We start from the raw sequence: 21,816 nt of genomic DNA on the forward strand, positions 1-21,816 counted from the left end.
GTTCCTGAGAGTCTAGCTGGGCTGTGAGGGCTTGTCCACAGCTCTATACTGTCAGAGAGGGCGTTCCTCACTGCCCCCCTTCCCCTGGCAGTACGCCTCCATAGACTAGTACTAGGGGGCATTCCTCACCACTCAGTGTCATGGCTGGGTGGTAAGGAATGCTTCCTCTGACAGTACAGGGCTATGTCTTTAAATTGTTCAAAGAAACTGAAGTCAATTTTTTTTAACCAATATCCAATTCCAGTAACAGCGGGCCCGTAGAAATTTGGCATCCCAGCAAAAATAACCCTTCCACATGTTGTTGATTTTTGTATACATTAACAGTGCCCCCCCCCTTCCCAAATGGTATCCCGAACACAGGTATGAACCTAGCATTAGTGAATAGAATAAACCAGTGTCAGAAGGTAGTTCACTTTTATATGGTTGCTATACTTCAGACCATATTGACCTAAGCAATACTAATAAAGCAATTCTTCACTAGGGTAAAGTTGCAATATCTATTTGAACTATTTAAAGTGATTAGTTTTAAATTCATATTAGAATTCTAAAAAAAAATAAAATAAAAGATTCTGTTAATTATTAGAAAATGTTGCACTGTAATATTTACTCAATTGTTAATTGTTTGTCATGAATACATTTCTATTTCTAAGTCTTCCCCCAAATTGCATAACGTATTTAGAGTGCATCGAGTATACTTCTATTTAGAAATGTATCTCCTATACTGTACAAAAGTATATGTAGACAACATATATGATTTACTATAGGTCTGGTAAGGGCAAATTCAGCCAGTGAAAGCGAATGATCAATTTTTATTGGGTTAGCTCTGGCCACAATCGATAATGGGCTCATAAATTGTCTATGAACTGACTGAACGAGAAGGTAATAACTTGACCATTGAGCACATCTTGGTTACGTATAATACTCAAAGTAAATCAACAAGGAAAACTGCATGACCAAGTTTTGACCTGCTACACAAATCAGAGAACATTTATCTGTATGAAACAAAACATACATTTAATATCTTGGTATTGTGTTATGGTTTAGATGAATCATTGGTTACACTTTGTAGCTACTGAAGTAACCTGACTTGAGAACATATTAAAGTCATATTTTATGTACATTTGACATGGATGGATGGATGGATAGATAGATAGATAGATAGATAGATAGATAGATAGATAGATAGATAGATAGATAGATAGATAGACTGAGAGTTATGCAAGGATTAGCTCTACAACTAGTACAGGCCATGCCATAGTTCAGCTTTTGCATTCCTTACCACTTTCTTCCAGTGCCCACTTCTCTGTTACTATCAAAGGTAATGACAGTGAACTACACAGTGCTTATGTGTTGATTTACATAAAATAAGCCTTCAGTTTGATTCTATTATGTTATCTTTGTTTTTAACAAAATGTTATCATGGGAACCTGGGGGTATCCTAGCCAGCCTTACACCTTTGGATATGCCAAGAACTGCTCAACACATGACTCAAATTCAATGAAATATTATGTTATTGCTCAGACATTGCCATTTTGATATGAATATTTTATATTCATTTGTTATCTCCCCAACAGTTATCAAAACAAACTTTATATTTGCATATACCTATGTCAAGAATCTCAGTTTAGATAATATTGAATTAAGGTTAATGTGCCAACCTGAGAAGCCTCTTTAGTGTCAGAGTTACCCAATTAGAAACTGAGGAGGCAAATTTAAAGCCACTTCCTCCCAAGCCAGGTGCCTGCTATTTGTTTCTACCTAGTTTGGATCTTATAACTTGATCACTTGTGCTGCATTGCTTTATTCTAACTCTCTGCTTAATACTGGAAAACCACTTGTCTCCTGATTCTGGCTCTGATGTCACCTCTAGGAACTGACCCATTTCTTGATACTGAAAAACGGTTTGTCTTCTGACTTTGACTCTGTTGTTATCTCTTGAACTGACTATTTGCCTGGACTTTCACTTTCCTCCTGATTCTGATCTGCATGGTAAGCTTATTTTGCATTCTGGTTTGGTTTGTGATTGTGGAGAAGGCAAGGTAAAGATCTTATACAATTTCTGTGGTGATCATTTGGACCCTAAATTCAGCACAAGTCCATCTGGCTTTGCAGCTGGTGCTGGTGAAGTCTGTCGGTCTTTGGGAGTGATCTTTAGCGCTGTATGGAATTTAAACTGCTAGTTCAACTGCTCTCTGTTATCAGACAGATGCATTTTCTGATATTTGCTCCAGAGACTCTACGATAACAGTCTAAATATAGCATATGAAAGTTAAAACTGTAAAAGCATAGAAATATGTTCATAGATAGATAGATAGATAGATAGATAGATAGATAGATAATGTGAAGGAATTATAGAAAAACCCAATGGGGCATTTATGGAACTAGCAGCCAGTTGTACTTATCTGCAAAAGTCTAAATCCATTTAATATATTTTACTTCATTGTGTATTAGAACTTTTTCCTGACCTTTCCTGTTGGCTTCAAAACTGTCATAGAGGTTGATCCTCTGAATATCATAGGTCAGTGTTGTGTTTGGTAACAACGTTCGATTTCTGTTGATGATGTTTGCAGCAAATCTAAAGGCTTGTTCTTCTGCACTGACAATTTGCCCAGTTGGTCCTTCCAGAAATTCAAAGATGCCTCCTGTAAAACCAATAACGCTCAGTTAGATAAATAATCCTTTGACTGAATGCACTTTGGTCCAATTTTACAAAACGCTTCTGTTTATTTATACTATATCTTTATGTATTCTGTTAATAGGTACAATGCAAGGCTTATAATGCAGCAAGGAATGTAGATAACAACCAGCAATCTGAAGTGCTTTGATGACAATGCTTGTTTGTAACACAATTCTAAACAATAGCAAAATTAATTAGATGAATTAATGAATTGAAAAAAAAATACCAGAATTTCTCAAAGCTTGAACAGAGTAACTAGCAGAGGAAGGTTCTACACATCATTTAGAATATCAGGGAGACATTTGGGAAACAAGTCTTGCAGTGTCACAATTCCCACATTGAGTTGCACTAAAAGGGAGTCTATCACTACTTTAAACCACTCCTACAATGCTTTAGATGCTTTTAACAGAATAAACACTATACCTTTCTTATGTTTCAGAGTCCCAGGGATGCATAGAAAAAGCAGTTTTATTCTTTTTATCTTGGACCACAGGGGGAGTTTTCTTCTATTACTGAACACTGCTGCATCATTACTAAACACGGCCATCTTTGGGAGGATCAACTCACTGCCCAGGGGGGGACGAGCTGAATGCAGAATGCGTGTGTTTAGTGATGATACAGCAGTGCTCAGTAATAGAAGAAAACTTCCCCTGTGCTCCAAGATCCTCATTTGAATAAAGAATAAAAGTGTTTTTTCTTCACATCCCATCCACACATTGCAGAGAAATATGTGCAGTGGAAATGCTGCAATTTCCAAAACCGTCACATGGAAATCGTATCATGTCAACTATACCTATGGAAACGCCGGGAGTTACCCTATAGGTAAAATTGAAGCAGAAAGTCTGCAGAGGAAAACTCAGTGAACTTTCTGTGAAAAGCGCTGTGAGAAAAATCATGATGCATTTCTGCTGTGTTTTTTCCCAAAGGCTAAGTGGGGCTTTTGCCTTTCTATGTTGCATACTTTGCTGCTATTTTCTGAGTCAAAGCCATGTGTGGATTGAGCAGAAGGGAGATGTAAAAGTGTTTCCTTTCTGTTTCCCGTTCCATTTCCCAAACCCCAGGAATCACCCATAAAACTGCAGCAAAACCTGCAACAAAAAAGCAGCTTTTTAGCAACATGGATCCTTTGCAAAAGGCACAAGGAAACAAACAAAGGATTCCATCCTGTATGACATTATTAGTAGCTTATAATATAGTGATAATATTAGAATGTGCTATGCTGGTAATATTGGACCATGCATCAAACCAATATAAACAGATTAGGCAGACAGTTGATCCCAAGTGGCTTCATATGTTATACAGATAACTAAATGAAAGAGTGTGCATTCTCATGCTGAACCAATATAAATACACACAATTAGGATATCAACCATTAAGGTAATACAGCTGCTATGAGACTCATTATAGTTACAATAAGACAATGACTTAAGTGCACAGTGCAATATAATGGAGGTAGCAATTGCTACATCAGTACTTTATCCGCTTTTTACGTCTGGGAAAAGCAAATCAACTTTTTCTGTTTCATCTTCTATACTTTATATGTTTCTAGGTCTGTGAAAAATGTTTGGTTTTTTAACAGATCCATAGATTTTTACTGATAGGATGCATTCGTGATTTTCAGACAACTGAATAAACACATTAAAATGAATGAGTATATATGGCATCCACAAAAAATGCGTATGCCACACAGACATGACATGCAGATGTGTGGATACGGCCTAACCTTCTACAATGCTTTCATACTGCCTGTGATTGACTGGCAGTTGAGATGTTAAACAGCGAGCCTACTTCTACAGATGAAGTTCCTCAACCGTTCAAAGTGTTAATAGACAAATAAATGGTCCATAACTCTTCCTAATATATACTGAAACCATGAAGATTTAGTCCATCTGGATCCTTTGTCAATTAGACATGAGAAAATTAAAACAACAATTAAAGAAATATGTCCCCAATGAGAAAAATAAACAGTGGAGATCAAAATAACGAGAAGTCTTTTAATGAAGCAAGCCATGGCCATATGTTGGATCCTCTGTTCACTGTGCTGTTCAGAAGCTTCATTAATAATAATAAAAAATAATAGATTTCTCCACAGACACCATTGAAGAAGAACTTTAAAGCATATTTCTAAACATTTAGCATATTATTCATATACATTACACCTCTCGTAGATAACCATCCTAACCTAGATAATCATCATTTAGGTTAGCATGATGGTGGGATAACCAGTGGACTACAGCCAAGCCCGCGACCTAAACAAAAACAACAAAAAAGTGGTCTGGACCTATCACACTAAAATCCTTCTTGTGGAAAACAATATCTGTCTTGACTACTGTACATACAAAACTGATTGAGCAATTCAAGTTGTAGTATAACGTGACTGACATGGTTAGATGTGTCGTTACCCTTCGTTCACATTTGCGTTAGGTATTTGGTTCGGGGAATCCGCATGGGCACCCCCCTGAACAGAATACCGAACGCAACTGCAAGCAGTGTGCAGTACAAGCTCACGGACCCCATAGATTGCAGTTGCAGTTACATTCGGTATTCTATTCGATGGGGTTGTCATGTGGTTTCCCACAGACAGAATACCAGCGCAGATTTGAACGAGGCCTAATACATAGCTTTGCGCTTTGTTTTGCTTACGTCGGCTATTATCAGTGTTTGACCCCAGATTTTGATTATCTACACTCTAACTGTAACATCTTTGCCCGTCCGGGTTTTGGCGTCATCGTCTGGCCACATGCTGAGGCACAAGAGGCACAAGGCGTGTTCGGCTGTGATTTCTTTCCTTGGATTCTTCTTGAATTGTCTGAACACTGTCCTATTCTTTCACCTTGGTAATTGATTTTCCACCACACCCATCTCCTTCAACTTAATTTCCCTCTGCTCCTCTAATAGTTAATTTCAGTCTTGCCCTGTGATTGATGGCCTATCCACCTATCATCTCCGGGGCGGGTTTTTCCTCCCTATTTATTCTAGGCTCACATTCACATTGGTGCTTGCTATTGCCTTGTGTGTACTTGCTTTTTTCTGTCGCTGTTATTGTATTGTTTCCTAATCCTTGACCTCTGGTTTTCCCTACTGACTATTCTTTTGGACTTCGACTTGGCACTGCATTGCTCGACTGTTACTGAACCCTGGCTAGCTGACCTCTCTTTGTTGTTGTTCGTTTTGTCTGTGTTTTGTTTCACGTATATAGGAAGGGATCGTCTTCGAGTTGCCACCTATTACGTAGGATAGGGCCTGGCAATAGGAAGGGACAGTGGGGGGCTTCAGCTTAGGGCTCACGGTCTCTTGTGCCCCTTTCTCCAGGGTTTCCAGCAGCTACTGGGGAATTGCTGTCCTAGAAATTCCATAACATTAACACTGTACTTTTTTGCTCTACATTAATTGACTATGTTGTTATTTACATAGTATAGTATTGGCAACCAACACAGATTTACTTTTTTCAGTTTTATAAACCTCCCTCAATTAATTTACATGGATTTCTATAAAAGGAAAATGTTTGTTTTGGTACCGTGTTAGCCAGTGGTTATAAAACATAAAAAACAAAAAAACTTTGCAAGTCTTCAGTAGGTGATACCTTTTTTAATGGCTAACTTATATGACTGTCATCATTATGAGTTAGCCATTAAAAAAGGTATCACCTACTGAAGACTTGTAATGTTTTTTTTGTTTTTTTATGGATTTCTATGTAAATGTGCATTAATATTTCAAAAATACTTTAAAATTCACAGAAAAGGCACCCTCTACGGATCCCTGGAGCTGGGTCAAGAGTTAGGAAGCCATAAAACCATCCAGTTAATATGATACACGCTTGGCCCCTCATCTTTATAAAGGTTAACAATGCAGTTAATGTCAATCCAAGATGAAATCAATAGAAAATAAGACCTGTGTGACACAATGTTGGATAACGATGATAAGTGATGAGTGTTTTACTGTGAGGGTCTGACACGCTGCATTTCTGAGATGAGCACAAAACATATTGAAGCAAGCATATAAATATGCAGTGAGGGAAAGAGGGGGAGGGATGTCCTACCAGATCAAACATAATCATCGCTGATCTGATGTATAGAGATTACGGGCTGATAGCCATTTACAGGCTGTGGAAAGACGGAACTACAGGTCCACTGAAAAAAGAGATACCGATCACAGACAAAGAGAAGCCTTACACTGCTGAATGTGCCGACCGTGGAGCCAAAAAAATTTAAAGAGATTAAAAGGCGACATTTTCAAAAACATATTAAGGGCTATAGGTTATTTCTTTATTCACATTCTGTAATCTGAATATACTGGTAAAGTGGCAGCATCAAACCGATGAAGATTAATAAAAAAAAAAAACGATATCCTGAAAATTATTCATCCAGAAAGAATCTAGTATAACGTATAAGCTGCTGGCTCAGTTACAAGTTTCCTTTCCTTTTTGAATAAGGATGTATATAGACATTTTTCCAATTATTTAGGTATTTCTGTATTAATCACATATTTTTTGTACCCAAGTCTTTTTTTTTTTATAAACTCTTTATTTACGAACAAATTATCATTAAACAAGACAAGGTAATAAAATAACACCAAAGAACGTCGGCCCAAAACATCAAATTATATATAGTATCACATCCAGACAGACGGAACAAAAACAGAGCATAAGGGACAAATACACACAAAGACAAGTAACCAAAATAAGAATGGGTGAAAGCAGGGGCAAACACATATAAACAAAGAAAACAAGCACAACCCCCCCCCCCAAAAAAAAAGGGGGGGGGTTGAGGATAGTGCCACGCTCGGGCCAGGGGTCCATAAGACTTAGAGACACATCAGCCAACCAGTTCTTTGTACCGACGGGAACCCTGAAAGAGGATCCACGGGGTCCAAGTTTCCATGTAGGCCTCACGTGTATTATGGAGCGATGCAGTGAGGTCTTCCATGACCCTGATGTCTTCAACTTTGTGAAGCCAGTGGCGGAGGGAGGATTGGGGGACTTTCAAAGCGCCAGGACGCAGGCCCGGGCAGCATTGATCATATGTCGGAGAGCAGACTTGCGGTAAGTACAAAGAGGGAGATCCGAAAGATGAAGTAACAAAAGGGATGATGAGAGAGGGAGGGGGAATTGAAAAACCTGACATACAACTCTATGGTCAGGGGATAATCGTACACATCAGGGAGAGTGTTTGCCTACATAGGCAGTACGGAGACTTACAAGTTATTTCTGCTCCGCTAGGGATTCTGGGTAAAAACAGTGCACTCTGTACGCAGCCCTCTAGAGGGCAGCATCCCTAATATCATGCATGACTCAGTTATAAAGTCTTTTTAATCATGATGTGGATTTAATTGCCAAATTAGTATTTCTATCCCAAAAGGGACAGATTCCCATCTATGGACAGTGCGGTTTCGGCCTATTGGGCCATCCTCAGCATAGCGTAAGGACCCTACTGGCTGCGTACAGAGTGCACTATTCTCTAGAGATGAGCGAGTACTGTTCGGATCAGCCGATCCGAACAGCACGCTCGCATAGAAATGAATGGACGTAGCCGGCACCCGGAGGGTTAAGCGGCCGGCCGCCGTCAAAGCGGAAGTACCAGGTGCATCCATTCATTTCTATGGAGCGTGCTGTTCGGATCGGCTGATCCGAACAGTACTCGCTCATTTCTACTGTTCTCCTAATTACATCCTGGAGAATAGATTTGCATATTTTATACAACTCTATGTACACCCTCCCAAAAAGACTGGATTTCGGCACATTCTCAAAAAATGTGCAGGAGGATTCCTCTCCCAAACCACAACGCCAACAGGAGAAGAGGACGGGAAAATTCTGTGCAATTTCATCAGTACCAGATACCACCGCATCAAGATTTTATAATCCGCCTCTTGGTATTTGCTAGATATAGAGCTTTTGTGAGGGGAGGTTGATGGTCCGGAGGAGGAGAAACCAGCAGCAGATAAAACTCTGAGAGTAAATGCCGTATAGGGCCAGAGCCCAAGCAGGCCTCTTCAAACCGCGCGTGTTGTCTATCAAAACCCGGGGAACTGGGAAGGGAAGCAAGAAAATGTGACAGTTGGAGGACATGCCATGGACCTAAAGGAGGGAGAGTAGGGTCCGCAAGGAGGATCCTATACGGCCCCCATGCAGCATTTGATCTGAAATGGATGGCCCTCAGCTGGCCCAGATCTCTCCATGACTTAAACAGGCCATGGGAAAGACCTGCTGAGAAGGCAGGGTTACCTAAGATCGGAAACATGGGGATGGGGGATGGGGAAAGCTGGGCTTTAGGAAAGAGTAACCTACATACCCAAAGGGTTGGGACGATAGTTGGATGGGTCCGCAAAGAGGTTGGACAGGGGTGTCCAGCCAAGGAAGCATGCACAGAAGAGAGCAATGAAAAGAGCCCTCAAGGGAGACCCATTGTTTGAAGGGGGGGTGGCGGTACCAATCCAGAACTCTTGGAGCATAGAGGCTTCATAGTACTTTCGGGGATCTGGAAGCCCCAGACCACCCCATTGTTTAGGCAGAGTCAAAACAGTGTACCCAAGTCTTTTTACACAGCAAGCCTACATTCAGATGACCATGGGTGAAAAAAGACAGTTATCATGGCCATTTAGCACCCGGTGGGTGCTCGTTTCATGGATTCCTCATACATTGTAGTGTATGGAAGGATCAGTGAAAACAGGCAAAAAAGAGAACATCAAAATATCAGTCATGTGAAATCAATTATTCATAGATAGTGAAATTAAAACAGCCAATATTTATTAGTGCAAATATTGCATACATCTGAGATCCACAAATTTTTATCACACATATTCATAGCGTTCCATTCACCTGACATAGGGCAAAAGAGTTTACTTTGAGACTGAGGGTTCATATGGCGTAAATGCTGCATTTTACAATCACGGAATTACATTGCAAAAAAATATGCACAGCGTAAATGCTGCGATTTCCAAAACCGTTGCAGTTTTGGAAATCATAGCATGTCAATTATTCCTAATGGAACGCCAGTGGTTTTCCTACAGGGATAATGCAAAGAAAAAGTCTGCAGAGGAAACCTCAGCAGACTTTCTCTGAAAAGTGCTACAGTAAAACTGCAATGCGTTTCTGCTGCCGTTTTTAGTGCTTTTTGGCTGTGGCTCGCTATATAGGGCCTTAGCCTTAGCGTCTTTTGGGATGATATATGTTGGGATAACTTTTATATTGCATATGAAAGTGCGGCAATATGGGCCACCATAAAGACATTAAGCACTTGATATGCTTCTGTATGTCATCTAAAGTATGAGCAGCACTCCCAGGAAATACCTACCTCAATAATATAGCATCCAATGAAGCATATCACAGTTATGTTTTTTAGTAGAGACTCAGGGGAAAATTTTGTTTCAATACGCATTTTTATTAACTTTTGAATTGTTATAGAAATATACCCAGAAAAATGTACAAAATGACGAAAATTGCTCTGTACACTTTCAATCTCAAGGAAAAATAAACAACAAGAAAAGCAGTAAAAAGAGAATAAAAAAGCTATATAAAGAGAAGAAGGGGAAGGAAAAAAGGAAGTGAGAAATAGGCTAAAAAAATAGAGTAAATTTTGGTCAAGTGATATACTGTCCATGGTCATGTGATATACTGTCCATGGTCATGTGTTGTATAGTCAATGGTCATGTGTTATACAGTCCATGGTCATGTGAAGTACAGTCCATATTCATGTGATATACTGTCCATGGTCATGTGTTGTATAGTCAATGGTCATGTGTTATACAGTCCATGGTCATGTGATGTACAGTCCATATTCATGTGATGTATAGTCCATGGTCAAGTGGTATACTGTCCATGTTCATGTGATGTATAGTCCATGGTCAAGTGGTATACTGTCCATGGTCATGTGATGTATAGTCAAGGGTCATGTGTTATACAGTCCAAGGTCATGAGATGTACAGTCCATGATCATGTGATGTATAGTCCATGGTCATGTGATATACTTTCCATGGTCATGTTATGAACACACAGGTGTACCGCTAGATACAGTCACAGCACAGAATCTGTACATATTGGAATATTGTTGCCTGACAGTGACAAATTACAGGATAAACAGACATTTCTATTAAATTACCTTTATTTTGAGTTTTGTTTCTGATTAAGACAATTAATAGAACTAGAAATGATAACATAATGAATCGAGTTAAATGAGACTTTCCAATTGCCTTGCTTTCTCAGTGAGTAATATAAGCCAGGCAGACATATGGTCCAGATTCACTATGAAAGTACACATGCTACACTTCAGTAAGATCGAGTACATCTGTCTTCATTTGGCAATGCCAGGAAATAAGATTCACTTCCAATTATTTTGTGAGCTCTATAGAGTAATTAATACATTGATCTCCTCTGTTTCCAATGAGTTCGACTGACCCTCACTGAGTCAGAATGCAATGTGGTATGGGATAATGATACTCGGGGATGAAGTCTACATTTCAATTAGTGATATTACTAGCGCTCTATTATATTATCATACACAATAAACTAGAATATTGTGAGAACTGCTGAATGTTGTAATCATTTCCCTCCATAAAATGTCTGCCAGAAAACGCTGATAGTACGAGACTGCCAACAAATGTCTAAGATTATATAGAGACAATCTCCATAAATGGAGTATTAGCAGACAATCCCTACATTAACGTTGGCCAACATGACATGCTTTTCTGTTTTATGTTGGCATATTTTGTATCCTGTTAACAAATATGTGCAATGAATCAAATATTCTGAATAGATTTCAAAATAAGATAGTAGAGGTTTACAAAATGAAGAACCTGTCAAACAAAGACTGTATAGAGAAGTGAACCATAGGGAAATAACACTTCTGTAAAAAGAAGAGAGTAAAGGGCAAGGATGTTATGTTAACAGATATTAAAAATAATAATACAAAGGATAGTAATGGGCACAACTTTATGTGGAACGAGAGCAAAACCAATATGTACCTCTGTGCAGGTTCCTGTATTGAACAAGCCATTATGGAACAAAAATAAAAGGAGAGAGGGCCTATTTTTTTTTTTTTCTAAGGCTGAGGCCCTACGTTGCGAAAACACTACTTTTTTTGTTGCAATTTTATTTTCCAAAGCAAGGAGTGGATTAAGAAGACCATTCTGGTCCGATATTAGACTCCGCCTCCTCACAGACGAGCCTCCAGCAGAACCAGCATTGATTGGCCGAATGCTGTACTCTGTATGGCATTCGGGCAATCAACACTGGTCAATGCATTCCTAAGGGAAAAAGTCAGCTCGCGCATATCGCAAGCTGTCAGGGATCCCCACCAGATAGAGCCCCAAAGAGCTGTACCATACAGTGACTTGGTCATGTTAGATGCCCCCAGGCATGCTTCCCCTGCTGTCCCAGTTGCATTCCAGGGTGTAGGCATCATTGTCATAGTGGACTTGGTGACTCTCCTGAGTCGAAGAGTGGAATCCCCTGAAACGAGCATTTTTTCCCCATAGATTATAATGGAGTTCGATATTCGTTCGAATAGTCGAGTATTGAGGGGCTATTTGAAATGAATATCGAATATTTTACTGTTCGCTCATCTCTAATGAAAATTGATATTATAATTGGAGGTACATTTTAAAGGAAAGGAATAGCGGCATGCGTACATATTAGACTAAAGGCAGTCAAACCGCTGGTGGGAGCAACCAACTATCTGATGTGTATGGGGTCTCTTGACTCCTCTGTCAGGGGTATAACGGATTTCCATGACCTACCCTTTTGTTCTTAAGGCAGATAAGCAGCCACCAGAGGTATAAAGCTGTAGCATACTTTTCTCTCTATTCAGAGTACATACATGTTCCACTGAGTCATAGGTGCCATGCATGTGTTGCAGGTATTAGGAATAACTTTTGGATAAATGAGTATTCTACAGATAGCTTTTTTGAGGGTTTTTTTTTTTTCAGCTACAATTTTAAGCAAATATTAGGACATAAAGGCCACCGTTTCAAATTCCTTTCAGTTTGCCCTAAATCCTGTGATCAATCTATAGACTACCATAATGGTAGCTCATCTTTAGGTTACATCCAATACAGATTATTGTAAAACAACTTATAGCTTGTTGACAGACTACAAAGAAGCTTGCCATAGACATGAGATTACTATTGCATGAATACCTCTGACAATCACGAATTGGTATAGTTAAATAACATGTTCTTCATGTGTGTACACAGGTATCTCAGGGCTCCATAGTGAGAAGTGGTGTTTTTCTAAAGTCCCTTGGCTTTACTTCTATTGTGCTCATTCTGAACATAATGGGGATGATTTATTATGACTTAGTAAGGCAGTCTTAGTTAACAGTTGTGTTGGAGTAAAATGGACTAAAATTTAGCATCTCTTATTGATTTGTCAAATTTCAGGTGGTCCGTGGAGCAGAATTTGATACCAGTATCTTCACCAAGTGGGGGCTAGTGTATATTACAACCATTAAGCTATTATTTTCACACAGTAAATTTGTTGGGGTGCTAAACTATGTTCCCTCCTGGCCCAATTTTAATAAAAGTGGTAGGCACAATGCAAATGAGCCAACTTTTGTTACTTTTCATATGGGTTGTTTGAATCGGCACCATATTATCTAATGCATTTACACCAGACAATTGGTTTAAATACAATAATAAATATCTTCTATATATCTCACTTATTTTTACAGATTGATAAAAGTTCTTACCCACAAGCACCACTAGGGGCGGCATAATGCATAGGAATTAATATACACACCATTGAACTCAATGGACGTGTAAAAATCTCCCTACTCTGTGCGCTCCTAATGGTGACTACAGAAAAAGGAGGTGAATGAATGTTAGAAAGCAGATTAGCAACTGATCCCCTCCCCCCACAGGTCTCATTGAAGCTGTGTAGTGTGGCTACATGACAAGCACCTCACTGATGTTATTTCAATAAATGGAAATTAAGCTTCCTGGCACTTTTGGTGCCACTTATCTCCATGAAGAACGAAGGGTGTGTGTGTATATATATATATATATATATATATATATATATATATATATATATATATATATATATATATATATATATACATTTGAACTGTATAAATTAAAAGTTTGTCTATCCCGATGGCAAGTAACTAATATTCCCTCTCCCCCTCTCTTGTCACTATCCTACCCCCCCCCCCCCCCCATTATTCCTTTAGTTCTGTAAGAAAAACTGAATTTGTTTATTGATTTTCACCTTTTGTGGCTTCATGCATATATTGGCTGTCTTGATCATATTATCCCTACTGTATATGCTTTATTTCAATAAATAAAGAATAAATAATAATAATAATAATAATAATAATAATAATAATAATAATAATAATAATAATAATAATAATAAATCCTTCTTATGATCTCATCGCCTCTCCATTGTCCTCGTTCATCAGAGGACAAGCACAATGGAGGAGTGGACCGTTAAAATAGCAGTAACACAGTCATTTTTGAAAAAATTTAAACAAGTGGAGGGGAATGTCCTTCATGCTGGACTTTTTCCTCTGACTATTATCAGGTGGACATTGCGACGGAGTCTCCAAGTAAAATCTTATCCTGTACAGCAACATACAGAACTCCTATGGTTAACAGAACCATAGATACTCCATATGTTCCCATATGATAACCTAGTGCTGTTAATAAAAGTTAAATTCAAACAAAAAAAAAAAATCTGAACTTGCCTTTGGAAAAATCTGTGATACATGGGGGAACATAATAGGCTCAATAACAATGTCCATTTCCTATATAACCTTAATATATATGTATATTAAAAGAAGAAATGTGATATAATTTTTTTTACATGGGGATAACTTATGCAGAAATAATATTACACATGGTTATTAGAGATGAGCGAACACTAAAATGTTCGAGGTTCGAAATTCGATTCGAACAGCCGCTCAATGTTCGTGTGTTCGAACGGGTTTCGAACCCCATTATAGTCTATGGGGAACAGATACTCGTTAAGGGGGAAACCCAAATCCGTGTCTGGAGGGTCACCAAGTCCACTATGACACCCCAGGAAATGATGCCAACACCTCTGGAATGACACTGGGACAGCAGGGGAAGCATGTCTGGGGGCATCTAACACACCAAAGACCCTCTATTACCCCAACATCACAGCCTAACAACTACACACTTTACACACTCAATACCACCTCTCTGACAGTAGGAAAACACCTTGAAACATGTGTATTTGGCACTTGCAGTGAGGAGAGCTTGTCACCAGCAGTGAATTTGGCCCTTGTAGTAAGTTGAGGTTGGCACCAACATTTGTTTTGAAAATCAGGGTGGATTGAGCCTCTAACCAGCAGAGTTTGGGCAAATTCATGGTGGAGGGAGCCTCTAAACACCCCAGTTTGGGCAAATTCATGGTGGAGGGAGCCTCTAAAAACCCCAGTTTGGACCAATTCATGGTGGAGGGAGCCTCTAACCAGCCCAGTTTGGGCAAATTCATGGTGGAGGGAGCCTCTAAAAAACCCAGTTTGGACCAATTCATGGTGGAGGGAGCCTCTAACCAGCCCAGTTTGGGCAAATTCATGGTGGAGGGAGCCTCTAACCAGCCCAGTTTGGACCAATTCATGGTGGAGGGAGCCTCTAACCAGCCCAGTTTGGACCAATTAATGGTGGAGGGAGCCTCTAACCAGCCCAGTTTGAACCAATTCATGGTGGAGGGAGCCTCTAAACAGCCCAGTTTGGGCAAATTCATGGTGGAGGGAGCCTCTAAAAAACCCAGTTTGGACCAATTCATGGTGGAGGGAGCCTCTAACCAGCCCAGTTTGGACCAATTAATGGTGGAGGGAGCCTCTAACCAGCCCAGTTTGGACCAATTCATGGTGGAGGGAGCCTCTAAACAGCCAAGTTTTGGGAAATTCATGGTGGAGGGAGCCTCTAACCAGCCCAGTTTGGACCAATTCATGGTGGAGGGAGCCTCTAAACAGCCAAGTTTTGGGAAATTCATGGTGGAGGGAGCCTCTAACCAGCCCAGTTTGGACCAATTCATGGTGGAGGGAGCCTCTAAAAAACCCAGTTTGGACCAATTCATGGTGGAGGGAGCCTCTAAACAGCCCAGTTTGGGCAAATTCATGGTGGAGGGAGCCTCTAACCAGCCCAGTTTGGACCAATTAATGGTGGAGGGAGCCTCTAAACAGCCCAGTTTGGGCAAATTCATGGTGGAGGGAGCCTCTAACCAGCCCAGTTTGGACCAATTCATGGTGGAGGGAGCCTCTAACCAGCCCAGTTTGGGCAAATTCATGGTGGAGGGAGCCTCTAAAAAACCCAGTTTGGACCAATTCATGGTGGAGGGAGCCTCTAACCAGCCCAGTTTGGGCAAATTCATGGTGGAGGGAGCCTCTAACCAGCCCAGTTTGGACCAATTAATGGTGGAGGGAGCCTCTAACCAGCCCAGTTTGGACCAATTCATGGTGGAGGGAGCCTCTAACCAGCCCAGTTTGGACCAATTAATGGTGGAGGGAGCCTCTAAACAGACAAGTTTTGGGAAATTCATGGTGGAGGGAGCCTCTAACCAGCCCAGTTTGGACCAATTCATGGTGGAGGGAGCCTCTAAACAGCCCAGTTTGGGCAAATTCATGGTGGAGGGAGCCTCTAAAAAACCCAGTTTGGACCAATTCATGGTGGAGGGAGCCTCTAATTAGCCCAGTTTGGACCAATTAATTGTGGAGGGAGCCTCTAACCAGCCCAGTTTGGACCAATTAATGGTGGAGGGAGCCTCTAAACAGCCCAGTTTGGGCAAATTCATGGTGGAGGGAGCCTCTAACCAGCCCAGTTTGGACCAATTAATGGTGGAGGGAGCCTCTAACCAGCCCAGTTTGGACCAATTAATGGTGGAGGGAGCCTCTAACCAGCCCAGTTTGGACCAATTAATGGTGGAGGGAGCCTCTAACCACCCCAGTTTGGACCAATTCATGGTGGAGGGAGCCTCTAACCAGCCCAGTTTGGACCAATTCATGGTGGAGGGAGCCTCTAAAAAACCCAGTTTGGACCAATTCATGGTGGAGGGAGCCTCTAAACAGCCCAGTTTGGGCAAATTCATGGTGGAGGGAGCCTCTAAAAAACCCAGTTTGGACCAATTCATGGTGGAGGGAGCCTCTAACCAGCCCAGTTTGGACCAATTAATGGTGGAGGGAGCCTCTAAACAGCCAAGTTTGGACCAATTCATGGTGGAGGGAGCCTCTAAAAACCCCAGTTTGGACCAATTCATGGTGGAGGGAGCCTCTAACCAGCCCAGTTTGGACCAATTAATGGTGGAGGGAGCCTCTAACCAGCCCAGTTTGGACCAATTAATGGTGGAGGGAGCCTCTAACCACCCCAGTTTGGACCAATTCATGGTGGAGGGAGCCTCTAAACAGCCAAGTTTGGACCAATTCATGGTGAAGGGAGCCTCTAAAAACCCGTTTGGACCAATTCATGGTGGAGGGAGCCTCTAACCAGCCCAGTTTGGGCAAATTCATGGTGGAGGGAGCCTCTAAACAGCCCAGTTTGGGCAAATTCATGGTGGAGGGAGCCTCTAACCACCCCAGTTTGGACCAATTCATGGTGGAGGGAGCCTCTAAACAGCCAAGTTTGGACCAATTCATGGTGAAGGGAGCCTCTAAAAACCCGTTTGGACCAATTCATGGTGGAGGGAGCCTCTAACCAGCCCAGTTTGGGCAAATTCATGGTGGAGGGAGCCTCTAAACAGCCCAGTTTGGGCAAATTCATGGTGGAGGGAGCCTCTAAACACCCCAGTTTGGACCAATTAATGGTGGAGGGAGCCTCTAACCAGCCCAGTTTGGACCAATTAATGGTGGAGGGAGCCTCTAACCACCCCAGTTTGGACCAATTCATGGTGGAGGGAGCCTCTAAACAGCCAAGTTTGGACCAATTCATGGTGGAGGGAGCCTCTAAAAACCCCAGTTTGGACCAATTCATGGTGGAGGGAGCCTCTAACCAGCCCAGTTTGGACCAATTAATGGTGGAGGGAGCCTCTAAACAGCCAAGTTTTGGGAAATTCATGGTGGAGGGAGCCTCTAACCAGCCCAGTTTGGACCAATTCATGGTGGAGGGAGCCTCTAAACAGCCCAGTTTGGGCAAATTCATGGTGGAGGGAGCCTCTAAAAAACCCAGTTTGGACCAATTCATGGTGGAGGGAGCCTCTAATTAGCCCAGTTTGGACCAATTAATTGTGGAGGGAGCCTCTAACCAGCCCAGTTTGGACCAATTAATGGTGGAGGGAGCCTCTAAACAGCCCAGTTTGGGCAAATTCATGGTGGAGGGAGCCTCTAACCAGCCCAGTTTGGACCAATTAATGGTGGAGGGAGCCTCTAACCAGCCCAGTTTGGACCAATTAATGGTGGAGGGAGCCTCTAACCACCCCAGTTTGGACCAATTCATGGTGGAGGGAGCCTCTAACCAGCCCAGTTTGGACCAATTCATGGTGGAGGGAGCCTCTAACCAGCCCAGTTTGGACCAATTAATGGTGGAGGGAGCCTCTAACCACCCCAGTTTGGACCAATTCATGGTGGAGGGAGCCTCTAAAAAACCCAGTTTGGACCAATTCATGGTGGAGGGAGCCTCTAAACAGCCCAGTTTGGGCAAATTCATGGTGGAGGGAGCCTCTAAACAGCCCAGTTTGGGCAAATTCATGGTGGAGGGAGCCTCTAACCAGCCCAGTTTGGACCAATTAATGGTGGAGGGAGCCTCTAACCAGCCCAGTTTGGACCAATTCATGGTGGAGGGAGCCTCTAAACAGCCCAGTTTGGGCAAATTCATGGTGGAAGGAGCCTCTAACCAGCAGAGTTGTGGGAAAGCAGGGTGGAGGGAGCCTCTAACCAGCAGAGTTGGTGGAAATCAGGGTGGAGGGAGCCTCTAACCAGCAGAGTTGGGGGAAATCATGTTGGAGGGAGCCTAGTATTAGCAGAATTGTGCAACGCTTATGGTGGATGAGTATGAGGATGCGGAGGAATTGGAGAGGTTGAGTACAGACATGGAGTTTCATGTTGGGGTGCTTTACACAGGTGGGCACAAAAATGAAGGCTCTATCCAGTGGTGGTTCATTTTTATCAAAGTGAGCCGGTCGGCACTCTCAGCTGACAGACGGGTGCGCTTGTCAGTGATGATGCCACCGGCTGCACTGAACACCCTCTCAGATAGGACGCTGGCGGCAGGACAGGACAGCACCTCCAAGGCATATAGGGCAAGTTCAAGCCACAGGTCCAACTTCGACACCCAATACGTGTAGGGCGCAGAGGGGTCGGAGAGGACAGGGCTGTGGTCGGAAAGGTATTCCCGCAACATGCACCTATACTTCTCACGCCTGGTGACACTAGGACCCTCCGTGGCGGCACTTTGGCGAGGGGGTGCCATCAAGGTGTCCCAGACCTTAGACAGTGTGCCCCTCGTTTGTGTGGACCGGTGAGAACTTGGTTGCCTACTGGAGGAACTGCCCTCCCTGCCGCCACTGTCACATGCTGGAAACATCTCCATCATATTCTGCACCAATTGCCTGTGGCAAGCATTGATGCGATTGGCCCTCCCCTCTACCGGAATAAAAGACGAGATGTTGTTTTTATACCGGGGGTCAAGGATAGCAAAGATCCAGTACTGGTTGTCCTCCATGATTTTGACAATACGCTTGTCGGTTGTAAAGCACCCCAACATGAACTCAGCCATGTCTGCCACAGTGTTAGTTGGCATGACTCCTCTGGCCCCACCGGAAAGTTCAATCTCCATTTCCTCCTCATCCTCCATGTCTACCCATCCGCGCTGCAACAATGGGACGATTCGAAGTTGCCCGGAAGCCTCCTGTATCACCATCACATCATCGGACAACTCTTCTTCCTCCTCCTCCTCCTCCTCCTCCTCCATTAAACGCAGTGAAGCGGACAGATGTGTGGACCTACTCTCCAGCTGTGACGGATCGGATGCTATCCCTAACTCCTCTGTGTGATCTGAGTTATCCCTGATGTCAATCAGGGATTCTCTCAGAACACACAAGAGCGGGATTGTAAGGCTCACCATCGCATCCTCAGAGCTCACCCTCCTTGTGGACTCCTCAAAGACCCGTAGGATGTCACAAAGGTCTCTCATCCATGGCCACTCATGGATGTGAAACTGAGGCAGCTGACTTTGTGGCACCCTAGGGTTTTGTAGCTGGTATTCCATCAAAGGTCTCTGCTGCTCAACCACTCTATTCAACATCTGAAACGTTGAGTTCCAGCGTGTGGGGACGTCGCACAAAAGCCGGTGTTGTGGCACATGCAGGCGTTGCTGGAGAGATTTTAAGCTAGCAGCGGCTACTGTCGACTTGCGAAAGTGGGCGCACATGCGCCGCACTTTCACCAGTAGCTCTGGAACATTGGGGTAGCTCTTTAGGAAACGTTGCACCACTAGGTTGAAGACGTGGGCCAGGCATGGAACATGTTGGAGTCCGGCAAGCTCCAGAGCTGCTACCAGGTTCCGGCCGTTATCACAAACGACCATGCCTGGGCCCAGGTGCAGCGGCTCAAACCATATTGCCGTCTCATCGAGGAGGGCATCCCTCACCTCGGAGGCAGTGTGCTGTCTGTCCCCCAAGCTGATCAGCTTCAGCACAGCCTGCTGACGTCTACCAACGCCAGTGCTGCAACGTTTCCAACTCGTAGCTGGGGTCAATCTAACAGCGGAGGAGGAGGCGGTGGCGGAGGAGGAGGCGGTGGCGGAGGAGGAGGCGGTAGAGGAGGAGGAGGAGGGGGGTGTTCTTCTCGTGTCCCTGCCAGGAATGTTAGGCGGGGAGACGAGGTACACCGGGCCAGTTTGGGAAGCAGTCCCAGCCTCAACTACATTCACCCAGTGTGCCGTCAGTGAAATGTAGCGTCCCTGTCCGCATGCACTTGTCCACGCGTCGGTGGTCAAGTGGACCTTTGTGCAAAGCGCGGAACTAAGGGCCCGCCTGATGTTGAGTGACACGTGCTGGTGCAAGGCGGGGACGGCACACCGGGAGAAGTAGTGACGGCTAGGGACGGCATAGCGAGGTGCCGCAGTTGCCATCAGGTCCAGGAAGGCGGGAGTTTCAACAAGCCGGAACGCCAACATCTCCTGGGCCAGCAGTTTAGCGATGTTGGCGTTCAAGGCTTGCGCGTGTGGGTGGTTAGCAGTGTATTTCTGCCGCCGCTCCAATGTCTGAGAGATGGTGGGTTGTTGTAAAGAAACGCCTGATGGTGCCTTTGATGGTGCAGGAGAAGGAGATAAGACAGGACCAGGGGAGGATGAGGTAGAAGTCAACAAAGTGGCGGAGGCAGATGAAGTGGTGTCCTGGCTCGTCCTCTGGAGTGCATCGCCAGCACAGTCAGCAGTGGCAGTGGCAGAGGCAGAGGCAGAGGCAGTGGCAGTGGCGTGAACGGCAGGCGGCCTTTGTCCTGCCGTTGCTGCCTGCCACTGATTCCAGTGCTTGGATTCCAAATGACGGCGCATTGAAGTGGTGGACAGGTTGCTCTTCTCAGAGCCCCTAATCAATTTCGAGAGGCAAATTGTGCAGACAACACTATATCTGTCCTCGGCGCATTCCTTGAAAAAACTCCACACCTTCGAGAAACGTGCCCTCGAGGTGGGAGTTTTTCGGGGCTGGGTACGAACTGGAACATCTTGGGAGATTCCGGGTGTGGCCTGGCTTCGCCTAAGCTGCTGACCTCTGCCTCTGCCTCTAGCTACCCTTTTTGGTGCTGCACCTGCCTCAACATCCACACTACTTTCCCCGCTTGACATCCCCCCTGTCCAGGTCGGGTCAGTGTCCTCATCATCCACCACTTCCTCTTCCAACTCCTGTCTCATCTCCTCCTCCCGCACAATGCGCCAGTCAACTGGATGCCCTGACGGCAACTGCGTCACATCATCGTCGATGAGGGTGGGTTGCTGGTCATCCACCACCAAATCGAACGGAGATGGAGGAGACTCTAGTGTTTGAGCATCTGGACACAGATGCTCCTCTGTTAGGTTCGTGGAATCGTGACGTGGAGAGGCAGGTTGAGGGACAATGAAAGGAGCGGAGAACAGCTCTGGGGAGCAGGGACAGTTTGGGTTATTGTTCTGTAAAGCTTCGGAATTTTGGGAGGAAGGAAGACAAGACTGTTGGGTAATAGGAGGAGAGGAGGCAGAGTCTGACTGGCTGC

The 21,816-nt window shown here is 43.5% G+C and overlaps 1 protein-coding gene across 1 annotated transcript in view; it reads right to left on the reverse strand.

Annotated features, from left to right (window-relative positions):
• The window catches only part of GRIK3 (glutamate ionotropic receptor kainate type subunit 3), a 494,196-nt gene that overhangs the window by 229,286 nt on the left and 243,094 nt on the right, over positions 1-21,816 (reverse strand). Inside the window, exon 2 of the mRNA XM_075264498.1 lies at positions 2,466-2,642. Within this exon, the coding sequence (XP_075120599.1) occupies positions 2,466-2,642 (177 nt within the window). The remainder of the gene's footprint in view (positions 1-2,465; positions 2,643-21,816) is intronic.

The sequence above is a fragment of the Leptodactylus fuscus genome, chromosome 2 (genome assembly GCF_031893055.1).
Source record: "Leptodactylus fuscus isolate aLepFus1 chromosome 2, aLepFus1.hap2, whole genome shotgun sequence".
Taxonomy (NCBI): Eukaryota; Metazoa; Chordata; class Amphibia; order Anura; family Leptodactylidae; genus Leptodactylus; species Leptodactylus fuscus.